General features: G+C 34.8%; 1 protein-coding gene across 1 annotated transcript in view; it reads left to right on the top strand.

Annotated features, from left to right (window-relative positions):
- The first annotated feature begins 202 nt into the window (after window positions 1-202).
- Window positions 203-18,150, top strand: part of LOC107565289 (receptor tyrosine-protein kinase erbB-4-like) — a 54,068-nt gene continuing 36,120 nt past the window's right edge. The window contains 12 exon segments of the mRNA XM_016250511.1: window positions 203-311; window positions 5,557-5,691; window positions 7,205-7,270; window positions 8,728-8,846; window positions 9,471-9,612; window positions 9,825-9,938; window positions 10,043-10,169; window positions 10,522-10,595; window positions 11,139-11,229; window positions 11,424-11,623; window positions 14,135-14,267; window positions 17,625-17,718. Coding sequence (XP_016105997.1) covers window positions 203-311; window positions 5,557-5,691; window positions 7,205-7,270; window positions 8,728-8,846; window positions 9,471-9,612; window positions 9,825-9,938; window positions 10,043-10,169; window positions 10,522-10,595; window positions 11,139-11,229; window positions 11,424-11,623; window positions 14,135-14,267; window positions 17,625-17,718 — 1,404 coding nt within the window.

The following is an 18,150-nucleotide window of genomic DNA, read 5'->3' as shown; positions in this document are numbered from 1 at the left end:
TGCTAGCTCTATGCTCAACTGTTTCTCTTTTCTTTTTCCTAATGGGAAGTTTGTGGCAACAAGTTTTAGCCATTTCTTCAGGTTCCATGATGTCTTGCTACACCATTTTATGCTATAAAATGAAAACAAGACAACAAAAGTTGCTATGTCAAGTTCACATTTGAACTAGTGCTCTTCCCCTCTGTGAGGTTTCAGCTGTATCATGGCTCCTGGCCTCCTGAGACCCTGCTGCTGGCTGGGATTTCTGGAAAGCTCTGCTATCTCCTTCAGCCAAACTCTCCTCCCTGTGTGGCTGGATAATGAGACGCATCGTGAATGTGGATGGGCGGCCGAATTGCGGAGGGCCGTGGATCATGATCTGAAGCCTCAGTGAAGGATATTAAGGGCCGTTCTCTGACAGCGACAAAGCGAATAGAAGTCCGTAATTTTCAATATGACTTGTCATTGCAATGTGGGCACATAGTGCGCAAAGTTGAGAAAATTGATTGTTTATTATTGGTGCATCATTTGTCTCCTGTAAGATGCGGTAGTCAAGTTTGGGCTGGAGAAGTTAATGGTTCTGTGAGCGATTCCACTGTTTTGTATGATTTGTCTTTGTCCACATAAAAAATGGTGCGTGGAAGATGGTGTCAGAAATTGTCATCTTTCTAAGTGATTTTGATTCATTCGTACTTGTTCATGAAATGCTGTAGTTCAAATCCAAACGCTTTTCCTGCATGTTCATTTCTAAATGGATAAAACCTGATTAATTGTCAAAGTAGAATGGCAGAATCATATTTTTATATTAAATCGATAAAACTGGCTTCAGTGTTTTAAAAATATTTTTCGTGCTTATGTGACCATTAAGGGAACATTAAATTTGAGAAATTTGCAAACATGATGGGAATGCTACTTTTGAAAGTTCTCTGTACATTCTGAAACAAGTAATACTTTTTGTTTTAAATTTCAAATGACAACTAAAACCTTTCAGGAAAAAAAAGTATAAAAAAAAGTGTTGCATAAACATTTGCATAAATGTTTTCAAAATTTCTTACATTTTCAAAATACTATGTTTATATAATAAATCTATGACATCAGTGATCATTGATTTTGCTTTAACGCCGCATCATTTATTTTCTTTTTAAATGTTTTTATTTAATTATTAAAAATATTAAATTCAATTTTTATTTTATTTTATTTATTTTGTTAATTAGAAAACTGGATATTTTAACATGATTAATTGATTAGGATTTTTTATCACATAACATTAAAAAAAAGGAGTTCTGAAGTGTTTTGAATATTTTAAATAAATGCATATTCTCGATTGATTGCTTGGTTTCTTTTCTTCATATCTGCCCTGGTGACCTAGCCTTCAAATTTTCCAGTCTCATTTGCATCTCACTGATTGTAATCTGCCATTTGGAGACAGTTTGTCCATGTAAAAATGAACACAGACATAATGAAATGAGGATTATTTCTCAAATGTTAGTGGTTTTGACGCGGTTTTAATTTGGCTTTATTATTGAATTCTGCTTCTCATGCGCAAAATGATTGCATTTTGTGTCAGATCTAAACAGATAAATAATAAAAGCAATATGAGGTGCACAATATATCACATAACAAGGCATCTTAATAGTCTGTCAATGAGGGTTCCTCAATTTGCACCAAGTTAATGAACAAAATTGTTGCATGTCTTCTGTCTTATTAACATTAAATGGTTATGGCACAGCTGAACATTCATTTCAATATAGATGCATTTTATTATTGTTATTTTTTAATTTCGGATTTTCTTTGTTTGTGTTAAAACACCCGGTAAAAAATTTATGTTATGTTTTATGTTATGTTATGTTATGTTATGTTTTATGTTATATCGCTACATATGTTATATGTTATGTTATGTTTTATGTTTTATGTTTTATATTTTATGTTTTGTTTTATGTTATGTTATGTTATGTTATGTTATGTTATGTTATAATACATTTTAAATATATTAATTTTAATTAAGATTTAAAGTTGCATGACATTTCTAGGCATTTAAATGTAATTTATAGTGTAATAAAGTTGATTGATGTTAAAAATGAACATTATGACAATGTGTGACCAGTTTTACCAATATTTCAGTATTGCCGTGAAATATAATAATATAATATATGATATGATATATGATATGATATGATTAATTTGCTTCAATCGTCAGTACTATATAATGCTTGTCAATGACTTGCAATATTATAAAAGTTATAGTTCATACTTGTGGCCTAGTTAAACAGCTTGCTGTTTGTATTAAGGTTTTTTTTAGGTTATATATTAATTTTCATATATTTTTTGTGATTTACAGTTGATATAGAAATGGTGCACTGTGCTCAGCTTTGACCCAAAGTTTATTTGTGCCATTGAATTGATTGAGTTATATTTACAGATGGAGGCAGACAGTTAATGTTAAGAGGGGTGCCATAATGTCGCTCAATTTCTCCGGCTGATAAGGGGCGCAGTACGTGCGATGAGTGCTCGCCCTTCAGATAACTTCATAATATATTTTTTAGACATTTTAGTTAGCTCAACTTTTTTCCCCTTTTAATTTTCCTTCAAAGGCACATTATCATTCTTATCCTTTCAGATTTATGGCATTCTCATTTAAATATAGATGCATTATATTTGTTGTTAAAGGGTTAGTTCACCCAAAAATGAAAATTAGCCCATAAATTACTCGCCCTCAAGTCATCCTAGGTGTATATGACTTTCTTCTTGCAGACGAATCCAGTCGGAGTTATATAAAAAATTGTCTTTGATATTTCAAGCTGTTTAATGGCAGTCAGCGGGTGTTGCATGCATCAGTCCAAAAGAAGTTAAATAAAAAGCGCCCATCCATAAAAAAAGTGTCTCACACGGCTCCGGGGGGGGGGGGGGGTGAACAAAGGCCTCCTGTAGCGAATCGATGCGTTTTTGTAAGAAAAATATCCATATTCAAAACGTAATAATCACTTTAATGTAGCTTGCGCCAACAGTTGTACACAGAAGCAGCTCCGGGCGGATGACGTAAGAGGTCAGCTTTGCGCATGTGCCGCTCAGAAGTGACGAACGCAGAAGTGCAGGGAAGAGATCAAAACAAAACAACGGTCACTTATTATAAGTGCAAAACGAGGATTTGTAAAGAAGAATGTCGGAGGATTTCGATATAAGCCAAGAGGAGACTGGTTTTCCTTTGCTAAAGTAAGGAAATCCTATTGCTCCTATCCTATTGTTATCCTTTGCTCCTGTTAACAAACGTTGGTTTTCACAAGACTCACCGGCGCATGCGCAACGCCGACCTCATACGTCATCCCCCCGGAGCTGCTTCCATGTACAACTGTGAGCGCAAGCTACATTAAAGTGATTATTACGTTTTGAATATGGATATTTTTCTTACAAAAATGCATCGATTCGCTACAGGACGCCTTTGTTCACCCCCCGGAGCCGTGTGAGGCACTTTTTTATGGATGTGTGCTTTTTATTTAACTTCTTTTGGACTCATGCATGCAACACCCGCTGACTGCCATTAAACAGCTTGAAAGATCAAAGACAATTTTTTATATGACTCCGACTGGATTCGTCTGAAAGAAGAAAGTCATATACACCTAGGATGACTTGAGGGTGAGTAATTTATGGGCTAATTTTCATTTTTGGCTGAACTAACCCTTTAAAGGGATTCCTGCTTTTTCTCCACCTTCTTAGCAAAGGAATTGTGTGCAGATGAATTCATCAAAGAGATGTTAATGACGTGAAGTGTTTCTCATGCAGGCTGGGTTTCCAGCTGTGAATGTCAAAAGTGACTCTTTAAAAATGTATTCATATGGTCTGTTGTTCCATTCACAAGTCTCAACCTTTCCCTCTACACTCCACTTCCATCATCATGGAAGTGCTGAAAGAAAATTTTAATATTTCACTTTCACTCAAAGGAAGTGAAATTGTCATGTTTAAATACCCTTGATCACGGCTGGGTTCATTTTGAATGCAGGGATGAGGGATCTGGGACCTGCTAATCTCACAATGCTGGTCAGTCAGGGTTTTCGAGATGTTGAAAAATACAGTGTCAGAAAAATGCAAAAAATTGACCTTTACCATGTCACTGGATCAGCACATCAGTATCTTATTTACCCTTAAAACATGCATAATACATCTTTAATTTAATCTAATGCTGTGCCTGGCTATAAAGTAAAACACAGTAATGTTGTGGAATATTATTACTTTTTAAAATAACTCTATCTGAATATATTTTAAAATGCAATTTATCCCACTCCTCAGAGCTGAATTTTCAGTATCATTACTCCAGTCTCAGTGTCATATGCTGATTTGCTGCTCAAGAAACATTTCTTATTAATAATTAATGTTAATTATTGTTAATTATTGTTCAAAACAGTTGTGCTGCTTAAAATTTTTTGTGTAAACCCCGTGGTATTTTTTTCCGGATTTTTTGATAAAAAGAAACTGCAAAAGTACAGTATTTTTTTAGATCTTATGTAACACTTACAATCAGTTTGTTGCTTCCTTGCTGAATAAATGCATTGATTAAAAACACGTGCACACAAACCTTTAAACTGTGGCATATACTGTAAATACATTATAAAATGTTTACACATATTTATTTTTTCCCACTAGCAATAAAATTGTAGTACTCAGGTCCATTTTAATACATTTTATCATCCATTCTGTGTGGGCTTAGCAATTGAAAACACACACACACACACACACACACACAAATGGGCACTAGATGATGTTTACTGAAGATGAATGGTTTAATAGTGTGATATAATCAGTTGTGTAGGTTCAGTATATGAAGCCTGTGCAGATATAAGATATTCTAGCAGAACTGTCCAGCTATGTAACTTATAAAGTTACATTAGTTGATTATGAAGCAGCAGCCAGTGTGTGAATAATAATATTGCTTCATTAACTTCACATTTGTTTTCCTTCAAGAGAGAATGAAAGTATACTAACCCATTTTAAACAACCAGCCACGACCTCATTCACCAGACTTGCTGTTTGAGGCTATGAACTAGGCGTTTGTGATGTCTTACCATATAAATATAATTTTTTAAAGCAGGCTTGCAGAACACAATGTTCATTGGAGCACTAGGTTTCTAGGCTAGTATTATTTGTTGCAGGTTAACAGGAGGGAGGGATTTGAAAGAGATGCAAGTCTATCAGCTCAAATACTGTACACTGTACATACCTCCACATAAAGCATATGTTCCCAATCTCTACAGACACATTGATATGCTCATAATCTTGCTTGATCTTTTATAAGCTCCTTAACTTAGGAATTGGGGTGATTTCATTCTTAAATCCTGTTCTAAAAAGAGAGATTATTTTCATTTCATTTCTTTTATAAATCGTTTAAACTGGTTTCATAGAGCAGTCAGGGTTATATCCTTAAGGTGACCTCAGAATGAACTCTATGTCTTTTATATGCGCATAAATTGTTTCTTTAACATGATTTATGCTGTAAAATAGGTTAAATGGCTCAAATGTTGTCACTTACACAGAAACGCTTATGATTTCTAATTCACCCTCTTTTTAATTAAATTCTCACTGATGTAGAAATCCTGAATGGAGGCGTGTATGTGGATCAGAATAAGTTCCTGTGTCACGCTGACACCGTCCACTGGCAGGACATCATCAAGAACCCACGTTCTGAACTTCTGGTCGTGCCCTCAAACAACAGTGGCAACACATGTGAGTGTTTCGATGAGTTTAATGACTCAAACCAGGCTATAATAATTGATGATTTTCATAATTAGACTGAAATTGTTTTGTGTCCTTTCAAAACTTGCATGTGCAGGCTATAATTTGAAACTTTAACAAACAAGAAGATATGTAAAAGGTTTTAAAATATTTACAGCAATACTGAAATACTGATAAAACTGATAATGTTAATATTAGTTGAACTTGAATTTCTTTGTATACACTACTGTTCAGAAACGTCGGGTTGGTAAGGTGTTTTTGAAAGAAATCTTTTATTATCAAAAGTACAGTCAAAACAGTAATATTATAATATTGTATTATTACAATATAAAATATTTGTATATATTTTTAAAAATTTAATTTATTCCTGTGGTGGTAAAGCTGAATATTTAGCATCATTACTCCAGTCTTCAGTCACATGATCTTTCAGAAATCATTCTAATATGCTGATTTGCTGCTCAAGAAACATTTCTTATTACTCTCAGCTCTCAAAAAACAGTAGTGCTGCCATCATACATTTTTGATGATATTTGATGAATAGAAAATTAAACAAAAAAACCTGCATAAAAAAACATGGATTTGAAACATATTTGAACTGTTTTCTAACAGTATAAATATACATATACTTATATATAAAATAACTAAAAACGTATGTATACATATACTTATATACTGTAGTTTAAACACAGGCAAATTGCCAAATTCATTGTTTCATTGTGTTCAGTGTTCACGCTAACAAAGTTTTCCAAAAAAAGATGCCATATGCTTTTGCAAATAGTTTGCAAGGTTTTGGGGTCTTTTTGAAACGCCTAGAAAATTGCAGGATTTCTGTAATTTATTCCTGTGATGGTAAAGCTGAATATTTAGCATCATTACTCCAGTCTTCAGTGTCACATGATCTTTCAGAAATCATTCTAATATGCTGATTTGCTGCTCAAGAAACATTTCTTATTACTCTCAGCTCTCAAAAAACAGTAGTGCTGCCATCATACATTTTTGATGATATTTGATGAATAGAAAATTAAACAAAAAAACCTGCATAAAAAAACATGGATTTGAAACATATTTGAACTGTTTTCTAACAGTATAAATATACATATACTTATATATAAAATAACTAAAAACGTATGTATACATATACTTATATACTGTAGTTTAAACACAGGCAAATTGCCAAATTCATTGTTTCATTGTGTTCAGTGTTCACGCTAACAAAGTTTTCCAAAAAAAGATGCCATATGCTTTTGCAAATAGTTTGCAAGGTTTTGGGGTCTTTTTGAAACGCCTAGAAAATTGCAGGATTTCTTCAGTGTAATCAGCCTTAACTGAAATAATACTGTTGAGTCCCTCTCAATCACACTCTCTCGATAATTACAAAATAGTCAATTAAATCCAAGTGGTGAAAATGAGTGGGGGAACTAAGTGGGAACGTTGTATGAGACAAATCCCACAGTATATTGAAGTGTGCTGTTGTTTAGGATTAACATTAAGATGATTTCCACAGGCAGAAGGTGTCATCGCTCATGTAACGGCCGCTGTTGGGGCCCTCAGGAGGATCAGTGCCAAAGCTGTGAGTATTTAACACAGACTTTATCATTTAACTTGCACAACTACACATCCATACACGCAAAATGCAATACATTAAGGCTTTCAGTGTGATGTGACCTTTGACCATTTTGCAGTATTATAATATTATTGATTTTGTTGTAGCATGTCAACTTATGCTATCATAAATCACTGCCATTATAATGCATTCAAATGGAATAAAATCTATACAACTCGTACATTAATGTATATATAGTTCAGTTAGAAAATGCCCTATTTTTGTTGCTAGACATAATGACATTAATTATTACCAGAAGTTCTTTCTTATTACGCTTGAAACCAAAGTTTAAAAGAAAGTTTATAATTAAGTTATATTAAAATGCCCATATTATACTCATTTAAAAGTTCATAATTTGTAGGGTGTACTAGAATACATTTACTGTAAATGATTTAAAGTTTAAAAAGCACGTTATTTTTTCACACTGTACATTACTTCAGCATAGTTGTAATAATTGTTGTAAAAGTTAGTAGTCATAGTAGTTAAAGAGAGTAGTCATATATTTGTGTATGCCCTATTTTTGTTGCTAGACATAATGACATTAATTATTACCAGAAGTTATTTCTTATTACGCTTGAAACCAAAGTTTAAAAGAAAGTTTATAATTAAGTTATATTAAAATGCCCATATTATACTCATTTAAAAGTTCATAATTTGTAGGGTGTACTAGAATACATTTACTGTAAATGATTTAAAGTTTAAAAAGCACGTTATTTTTTCACACTGTACATTACTTCAGCATAGTTGTAATAATTGTTGTAAAAGTTAGTAGTCATAGTAGTTAAAGAGAGTAGTCATATATTTGTGGCAGTTTTTCTCATGATTAAGGGATAATACAAGACTTCTTCATTTTATAAATGGTTGTTAAAAGCAAAAATGCTTCGAAAGTGTGAGCAAAACAGACACCATTTACTACTGAAGGTTTCTTTCAGAAGGATGCTTCGTCAGCTGAACAATCAGTATGTTGTTAACTGTTAAAAGTTAACTTTTTGCCTGATGTTGCGGACAGAAATATTACTTTACATCAAATAAAAACAGAGTTTCCGTAATTGAAATTAAATGTGTTCTGTCTGTAAAGTAAACACATTCTGAAGCACCTCGAGTGAAAGCTCTTGGGAACTCTGTGATCTTCTCTGGTGCTCGTGGCACAACCTGTGGTGATGCACTCATGAGTGGGTGGCAGATACAAAGAGAGGGACAGCAGGGGATGGCAGGTTCAGTTTTTAATACATAATTAGGTATAATTAAAGACAACCCAGCTCTGTAGAGTGTCACCACTGATGGGGGGAGGGGGGTTACACAGTTTGTCTGGCAAATAATAGATTTAAGTTTTTTGCTTTGTCCTGGTGACTTTTGACATATTTACAGAAAAGTAAACTCATAAAAATGTAGAGGGAGCTTCACTTTTGTCTCCGTGGTTACAGTGACAAAGACGGTGTGTGCAGAGCAGTGTGATGGACGCTGTTTTGGTCCGTACGTCAGTAACTGCTGTCACCGTGAATGTGCAGGAGGCTGTTTCGGACCAAAAGACACAGACTGCTTCGTATGTCAACATCTTCCTGTATTTATACCTCATTCTGCATGATTTTAAAGTGTACTAGAGGTATTGACAAATGCCTGCTCATGTCATTTTTAAAGTAGTTTCATGTGCTTTAAAGGGATAGTTCACCCAAAGATGAACATTATCCCATGATTTACTTACTCTCAAGCCATCCTAGGTGTATATGTATATTTAATTATTTTTATTTTTATTTCAGACTAATTTTATTTCAGACGGAGTTAAATTAAAAAAATGTCCTGGCTCTTCCAAGCTTTAAAATGGCAGTGAATGGGTGTTGATATTCAATAGTCCAATAAAGTGCATCCATCCATAATAAAAAGTGCCACACAAGAGAGTGGAGTTCCAGTAGATGACATAGGATGTAGGTGTCACATAAGCTCTAGTGAGAATACGCTAGTCTCGCGAGAACCAAGTTTTGTTTACAGCAAAGGAAAACCAGTCACACCTAGGATGACTTGAGGGTGAGTAAATTATGGGGCAATTTTCATTTTTGGGGGAACTACCCCTTTAATGTGTGTTGAAAACACTTAAAGCTCTGCAGAGGTGTTTCTCCATTATAGTCATGTTTTGTTGATCGACCACATAATTACATGACTGTGTTCTCAGGCTTGTACCAACTTTAATGATAGCGGGGCCTGTGTGACACAATGTCCTCAGCCATTTGTCTACAATCCAACAACCTTCCAGCTCGAGCACAATCCCAATGCCAAATACACCTATGGAGCTTTCTGTGTCAAGAAATGCCCACGTAAGTAATACTGATCAATTGATCAAATTTAAAGTTAAATAATTAATACATTTTTTTTAAAAATAAGAGAACAGCATCATACTGTTTTTGTTTGTTTTTTTAATTTAAAGATATACTATTTTTATATTTTTTGTCTTCACTGTCCCTTTAAAACATATTTTTTGAACTAAGAAGCATCTTTCACAAGTAAGCCCTGTCGTTCTGTAACATAGATAACTTTGTGGTGGATCACAGCTCTTGTGTCAAAGCCTGTCCGAGCAACAAGATGGAGGTGGAGGAAAATCACATCAAGATGTGCATCCCATGCACTGACATTTGTCCGAAAAGTAAAAAACAAAGAATTTAAGAATTGCTAAAAAACTACATATAACCTCCACACTTTTTAGGAGCATTACAATACAGTATGCTCATGTTTGTTTGTGGTGTTCAGTGTGTGATGGTATAGGTACCGGCAGTCTTCAAACGGCTCAAACTGTAGATTCCAGCAACATTGAGATGTTTGTCAATTGCACCAAGATCAACGGCAACCTCATCTTCCTCATCACAGGCATTAAAGGGTGAGGAACATTTACGTCAGATATTCCCATATGACACCTGCATTTCTCTTTGAACATCTATGTGCCCTCAAAAGCTGCTATAAGGGAATGTCAACTTCTCTAGGCATGCCAACAAGCACTGTAACGAGGTGGTTTTGATGTATATAAAGCTGACGTGTTACTCTGCGTGTTGACAGAAGAAACATCTGTAGTCATGCGATCTACAAACTTGATGCAAAGTCAGTTTAAATCCCAATGAGATTGACCTTGTTGTTCCCAGGACATTATTACACTATCAAAACCTGTGCTCATAAAAATAAATGTTTTTTTTTTTATTCCTTACACTCATAAACAGTTTTGCTGTGTTTAACAGAGACATGTATCATGGTATCGGTGCTCTGGATCCTGAGCGACTGAATGTGTTCTGGACAGTCAGAGAGATCACAGGTAGAGAAAGCAAAGTTTTAAAATTATTTGGTAAAGCTATATCCAAATAACAAAAAACACACATGATGTCGAGCAAGTTCATTTCTCACTGCATTCTTGGATCCTTATGTTACAGTATTTATTTGTTGAGTGTAATAGGTTAGAAAAACTGAACAGTAAGTCATGTTAAAAGGCTTTTGTTTAATTAAAATCTGGTGTGTGGCACAGTCAGATATTAAATTGCAGTTAATGGAGTGAAACGTAATGAAACTCTGCACAATAAGAAAGACCTATGACTGTTGTCGTGAATGCAGTTCCCATCGCCACCATATAAACGCACCTCTGATTCTTGATGCACCAAAATATTGATCATAAGAACATGTGCAACCGTGGAAAACGCACCCAATGGTACTGAAAAATTGTGGTGTGATATTACATATCTATATTTCGTCATTACTTTTGCAGGACTACATTTGATGTAGTTTTGCTTTGCTTTTTTTACTGTCACATCTAGACCACTGTTGAATAATAGGTTTGTTGCTTGTTTGTTAACTGCATCCAAAGGTTACTTAAACATCCAGTCTTGGCCAGAGAACATGACTGATCTTGGTGTCTTTTCCAACCTTGTCACCATAGGAGGTAGAACACTTTATAGGTAAGATTATTTCTGTCAGTGCAACTGTTTTTGACTCACAAAAATGCTCCCTGCAAAATCACAGTGGATCAAAGTAAACCGTTCTGCTACATCACTACCAAATAAACAATCCAACCATATGAAAGAACGATAGGTTTGCACATTTTTAGTGACTTTCTAATCATCCTCATTTCTGTGCGTCTTTGTTTTCTCAGTGGTATTTCTCTGCTGATCCTGAAGCAGCGCTGGATCTCTTCGCTCAAGTTCCAGTCTCTGAAAGAGATCAGCGCCGGTAACGTCTACATGACCAACAACAGCCAGCTCTGCTTCTACAACACAGTGAACTGGACCAGTCTGTTCCGCACCAGCACCCAGAGAGTTCTGATCAAGAACAACAGGGACCCCAGAGAGTGTAGTGAGTGCTCTAGCCAGTACTATCAAACAAAAAAGATGAATTTAGTGCTCTATTTAAACAGGTGCGTCTCCTTTGTATAAACTTATACTTTGTGACTATTTAAAACAGTCAAATTTATCACTATTTTAAGGCAAACACTACAGGGTATATAGGGTTAAAATCTTAACTAGCAAATATCACCATACTTTCCCCAGTTGATTAAACACAGTACATTAAGAAAATTGTTTTGTATTACAATTTTGTAATACAATGAAACGTTATGTTTAAATATGCAAATGAGGGTTTGTATAATTAAATATGAACAAAAAAAAAACTCATTTCCATACATTTCTAGAATAAAAATCTGAACATTGGATTGAGCCAGATTCAAAAATCTTGATTAATTTTGTCGAGTTTTGGTCAAATTTATCACTATTTTAAGGCAAACACTACAGGGTATATAGGGTTAAAATCTTAACTAGCAAATATCACCATACTTTCCCCAGTTGATTAAACACAGTACATTAAGAAAATTGTTTTGTATTACAATTTTGTAATACAAAGAAACGTTATGTTTAAATATGCAAATGAGGGTTTATATAATTAAATATGAACAAAAAAAAAAATTATTAAAAAAAAACTCATTTCCATACATTTCTAGAATAAAAATCTGAACATTGGATTGAGCCAGATTCAAAAATCTTGATTAATTTTGTCGAGTTTTTCCACTTGATAAATCAGAAAATACTCTAAACAGCCAGCATTTATTTTATGTAAAAAAAGAAAAAATTATAATAATTAAAAGTTTACATTTAATTTTTAAGTTAATTTAAAAATGTTAAAGTTTTAAAATAGAAACCTTTAAACTATAGTACATATTTGATTATTAATACATTTAATTGAGATAAAAAAATTAAATCCACACACTAATTTTTATATTACTTTTATAATACTTTTTATATTTTTAATATTATGTCATTATTTCCATAGAAAATTAGGCACATTTCTCCCATTATTCTCATTACTAAAATCCAAGGTCAGCATTATATATATATATATATATATATATATATATATATATATATAATTATATTTTATATATAAATTTTATATTATGTATAATTAATATACTGTAATTATTTAATTTTATATCATTTCTTTTTATGAAATTTTATATTTAATATTATGTTTAAGGGGTTATTATTTTAGGGGTAAATGTGCATAATTGTCATGAAATTAGTGTAAACTAGAAATGTTCTTAAAAGTAGGCTTTCTTTTCTTTTCTTGGTGTAAAACACTATTTCACAATTTTGGGGGGAATAAAATGTAAAAACCTTCAGGATATAGACAAGAATAAAAATGTAAAGTTTGGTGTGTGTACATGCTACTGAAGTGGAGATTTATGGTTCAGGGTAGGAGAAAAAAATCATTTTGAGAAAACGACCTTTAAAAATATGCATTGTAATTGAAATCTATTGACACAAATAGATAAAGTGCTATAAAAGAAACACTTAACAGTGTCTTTTGGATGTTTTCTTTCCACTAGTCTGAAAAAACACTTTATGAAAAACCAAAAAGCCCAAAATCTCAAACTTGACAGGTGCATGAAAAAACTGTGTATTTGCCTGCAGTGTCTCCCCTTAAATTTGAGGCTAACTACGAGGTTTCGAGAGATTTGCACAGTTATTGGCTAAATGACCTGTAATATTGTCATCCCAGTTACCATCATAGTGTACTTGAGCGTTAATAATAGACTAGTCTATTATGTCTGCCAGTTCTTGAATTTCAATACACTGCACCTTTGGGACACATATAGGACATAAATACAATCATTTTACAAGCCAGTATCTTATGTATGATAAGAATTCCCTGAACTGATGAAATGGAGAAGCACAGACTTGTCCGTAATGGAGATGTTGACAGTTGCAGAACACTTCCCACAGTGCCGCACTGCCAAGCTGTGCTTGATGTAATTAGTGAGATAATAAGTCTGTGGTGTGTGGGATCAATGGTGCTGTTAGCCGGCTGATTCACTCGCCTCTTTTCCACGCTGCCGATCACAGTCGACTGATATCCCTGGATTGTCCAACAGCCCCGACAGCCGTGAACTGCATCCAGTGCTTTCCATTCACAGCTGATGGTCCCAGTTAACAATATGAGGGACTTTGGTTCAGTCAATACAGAGTTTTTATTTGGGATTTATTGATTCAGTAGTAATATTTGTATATACATATTTGAATATGCTTGAATTAGCTGATAAAGCAAAATCTGACCTCAGCAATGTCATTTTAAAAACTTTTAAAAAGTGATGTTGACATATTTCCTTTTGAAAAAGGATATTTGAGAGGAACATACAGTATTGATGTTTAGCCATACACTAGCACACCTCAAAGCCTGTAGAAATGGTCTAAAAGCCACAAAACTTCAGTCTGGATGTTATGGGGCCTTTAATATTGTTTAATGTCTAACTTATACCCATATAATGCCCGTAATGTATGTGTGTAAAGATATTTCTGTGGATGTCCTCCGCAGCTCAGCAAAGGATGGTGTGTGATCCGTTGTGTTCAGTGGCAGGATGCTGGGGTCCCGGTCCAGATCAGTGTCTCTCTTGTAAATACTTCAGCCGGGGAAAGACATGTGTGAAAGCCTGTCATCTCTATGATGGGTGAGTAAAAGACAGCTTGCACCCAGACTTCAGAAATGAAGGAGCAAGAAAAATATGATCTGCCATATCTAGGTTCATGCTAAAAAGTGGTACTTCTTTATTATTATTATTATATGTAGATGGATGGATGGATGGATGGATGGATGGATGGATGGATGGATGGATGGATGGATGGATGGATGGATGGATGGATGGATGGATGGATGGATAGATAGATAGATAGATAGATAGACAGACAGACAGACAGACAGACAGACAGACAGACAGACAGACAGACAGACAGACAGACAGACAGACAGACAGATAGATAGATAGATAGATAGATAGACATTGTTTTGCATTACATTTCTTCAGAAATATTGTTTAAATATGCAAATGAGACAATATATAATTAAATATGCATGAATATTCATTTTTTATATTATTGTTTATATAATTTAATAACATGTTGGTGTAAAAAAGACAAAAAAAAATTAGTTTTTTTGTAAAGAAATTCATATAATACATAACATATTTCACTAATAACACTAAATTTATGCTGTACGCTGTAAGTCTTTTGACCAGTATATCATTAAGACCTTAATAAACCTAAATTCATAAATACAATTTTCAGTTGTCAAGTTGACTGTTTATATATTTATATACCAATTACACAATTTCATTCTGTCATTGTTTCATGAATAACATCATTGTGTGGGCAGTGTTTGAATCTCCACAAGTTCTGACACTAGACTATTGGGTACAGCCATGGTTACTGCAGTATTTTTTTTGTTTTATGAAGACTATCTATCATTTAGATTGCCGTTCGCCCCCAGCCACTTTGTAAACACAATTGTGTACAAACTTCTGCCTTGGGGATGTGTGAGAAAAGATTAAAAGAATCAGAGAGAGGGATGGATTTCATCTAAAAGTTATAGTCTGAACGCAGAAGGCAGCAGGACCACGTCTGGTCAGCACTACGGCATGCACAGACCAAATCCAGCTAATTGTTCCTCGGCCTGTCCCGAGCGGGCTCAGAACACACTGCCATCTGTGAATGACAAAGAGGAAACTCTCATCTGACAACAAATTTACATTCTGGTCCACCGGGAGCGTCAGAGAAGAGCTCTTTGGTTGGCACTGCTTTTCTGCTGTAGTCATTAAACAATGGCAACTCTGACCAACATCTGAATAGGATTCCCTGTGGCAGAAAAATGTAATTTAGTTCCTAACAATAATCAGCTGTGGGGGAGTGTCATATTTTGGAGAATGAACAGGGGTCTCATTACACTCAATTAATTGCACTTTAAATCAGCAGGCCCAGTCTATGAATGGGGATGTGCCAAACATCTCCAGTCACTCAACCAAGAGTTCAGACCTGAGAACAGCGTTATGTGTTTATTTTAAATTCACTTGGTGAATTTAAAACAAAATAAAATAAATAAAATAAAATAAACAATTAAGACATGTGGGTATGTAGATGGGTAAATAGAAGCCTTAGTAGCTCTGATTCTGATTATTTGGTGAATCAAATTAAATGATGTTTGGTTAATTACATTTTTAGTCATAAAACAAAAGTCAAATAATAAAATAAAACAGTTAACAGCTGTTAGTAGGTGGGTAGGTAGATGGGTAGATAATAAATATTTAAATGAAATAAAATAATGCTGAATTTACTTTTAAAATATAAAGTAAAGTAAACTAAAATATGTTAAAGGAGACCTATTATGCCCCTTTTTACAATATGTAATATAAGGGTGCTTTCACACTAGCACTTTTAGTGCGCATCCGGGTTCGATTGATGTCAGAATTCGGTTCGTTTGGATGATGTGAACGCTGTCTTCCGAACTCGGGTGCGCACCCGCAAACCGTATTCGAGTCCGCTTAAAAAGGGTGGTCTGGGGTACGGTTCGCTGCTGATGTAAACGTGACAGACGTAAGTGCCGTTATGTACCGAATCTTTGTAGACAAAACGAACGGTTCAAAAACGTAAATGTATAAAAGTGCAGAGAGCAATGTTATGCATTTGTCGCCTTCTCCTGTGCCGTCGTTACTAAGCAACGGGGTAAACAGCTGCTGGCTTGCTAATGCAAACGAACCGCGGTTCGGACCCAAATAAAATAATATGAATGCAGTCCAGCGGGGGCAGTGGGAAGGTGGAGCAATCGAACTCGGGTTCGGACCATCAAGTGAACCAAGTGTGAAAGCACCCTAAGTCTCAGGTGTCCCCAGAATGTGTCTGTAAAGCTTCAGCTTAAAACCCCCCACAGATCATTTATTATATCATTTTGAAAATGCCTATTTTGAGTGGAAGCAGAAACACGCTGTTTTCATGCATGTCTCTTTAAATGAGCTGCTGCTCCCCGCCCCCTTTTCCAGAATTGGGCTGTGGCTTTACAGCTCTTTCCTTAGATACTCTGCTAAAAAACATCTGTTTGGTTTTGATTATCATGTCTGTTGTGTCATGAAATCATGTGTTTTAAACCATATTAGTTTAAACTTCTGATTTTCTGCATGCACACATCCGAAGCATGCACATACTAAACTAAGATTTTCATGATATGCCACCTTTAAAGTAACACCCATTCAGAGTTGTAGGTAGGTAGGTGGGTAGATGTCTTGGTAGTTTGCAGTTGGTAGTTTAGTTGGTTTAGGGCATCACATTAGCACCTATTTTGACTGTAATAGTTTCCAGTGTGACAAACTTTAAACTGTGAGTGTTCGTACACTCGATTTCCATAGTTTTAAGATCTGGGAGGTTTCTTTGATCCCCATTCTGTTATTGACAAGGCACCATCTTTCCCTGTTTTGGAACCGGCTTTCAAAATTTTCCTCTGAAACATGGGCTGATGGTATTGATGGCTCTGCTAGGCAGCCCCTCTGCCGTATCTCCTGCAATCTGAGCTGCCATCTGTTTAGATAAAATTTAAAGAGGACTGTTTGTTCTTTCCTCTCAGACCAGTGCCGAGAAAGATTTTTCTAATTAAAATGCCTTTATTTTTTCATGGATCTTACTCAGCCGACTGGTGTATTAGCCAAGTTCTCGTCAGTGTGTGAATATAGTGTCTGTGGTTCAGTTGGCTGTGGTTCAAGAAGACATGGAGGATGAGTCGGAGACAAAACAAAACCTGCTGTATGTGTTGTTGCAGAGAGAATGCATCACCTACTTTGAAATGCTTTTGATTGATAAAGGAATAATTATATGACAATTATTTCTGCATATATGGCCAGAATTGTTTGTTGGAAAATGATAAATAAAACTAAATGATATTTCATTATTTTATTTTGTTTTATTTTATAAAAATTTTGCTAATGTAATAGTTTTAAAGTATAATGTTTAATTAACCTATTTTTATTTTATTCATGTGCATATTTTAGAGATGTTCGCGAGTTTGCCAATGGATCAGTGTGTGTGGAGTGTGACAGCCAGTGTGAAAAGGCCGAAGATAAAACTTTTACCTGTCATGGCCCTGTAAGTAAACCAAGCAGTGCTATCTAAGGCTACGTTTACACGAAAACGATGTAGTCAAAAACGGAAAAGTTTTTCCATTGCGTTTTTAAAAAGTTTCACGTATACACGACAACGTTTTTAAAACAATTCGCGTAACACATATCTGCGAAAACGGCAAAAAACGCTGTATTACGTATGCCAGGCCAGTAGTTGGCGCTGTCACCTTGTTAGTAAATAGTACCTGTAGGGAGGTGACGATTAGATGTTGTATATGCGTCTCATCTGTTGGTTGTAATATTGGTGAAGTAAATCCACACTTTGCTGAAGAAGTGTTAGCAAACTCTTGAGCAGCAACAACAGTACCATGTACTTCGCCATTGCTGTATATGTTTGTTCACGCTTGCCTTTAAAATCGACACGTACTGTGCATGTCTACATACCTAACACGTACTA

The sequence above is a fragment of the Sinocyclocheilus grahami genome, unplaced genomic scaffold, assembly GCF_001515645.1.
Source record: "Sinocyclocheilus grahami isolate Dianchi unplaced genomic scaffold, SAMN03320097.WGS_v1.1 scaffold25.1, whole genome shotgun sequence".
NCBI lineage: Eukaryota > Metazoa > Chordata > Actinopteri > Cypriniformes > Cyprinidae > Sinocyclocheilus > Sinocyclocheilus grahami.
Note: the sequence above shows the minus strand (reverse complement) of the source record. Positions and strands in the feature narration are given on the sequence as shown.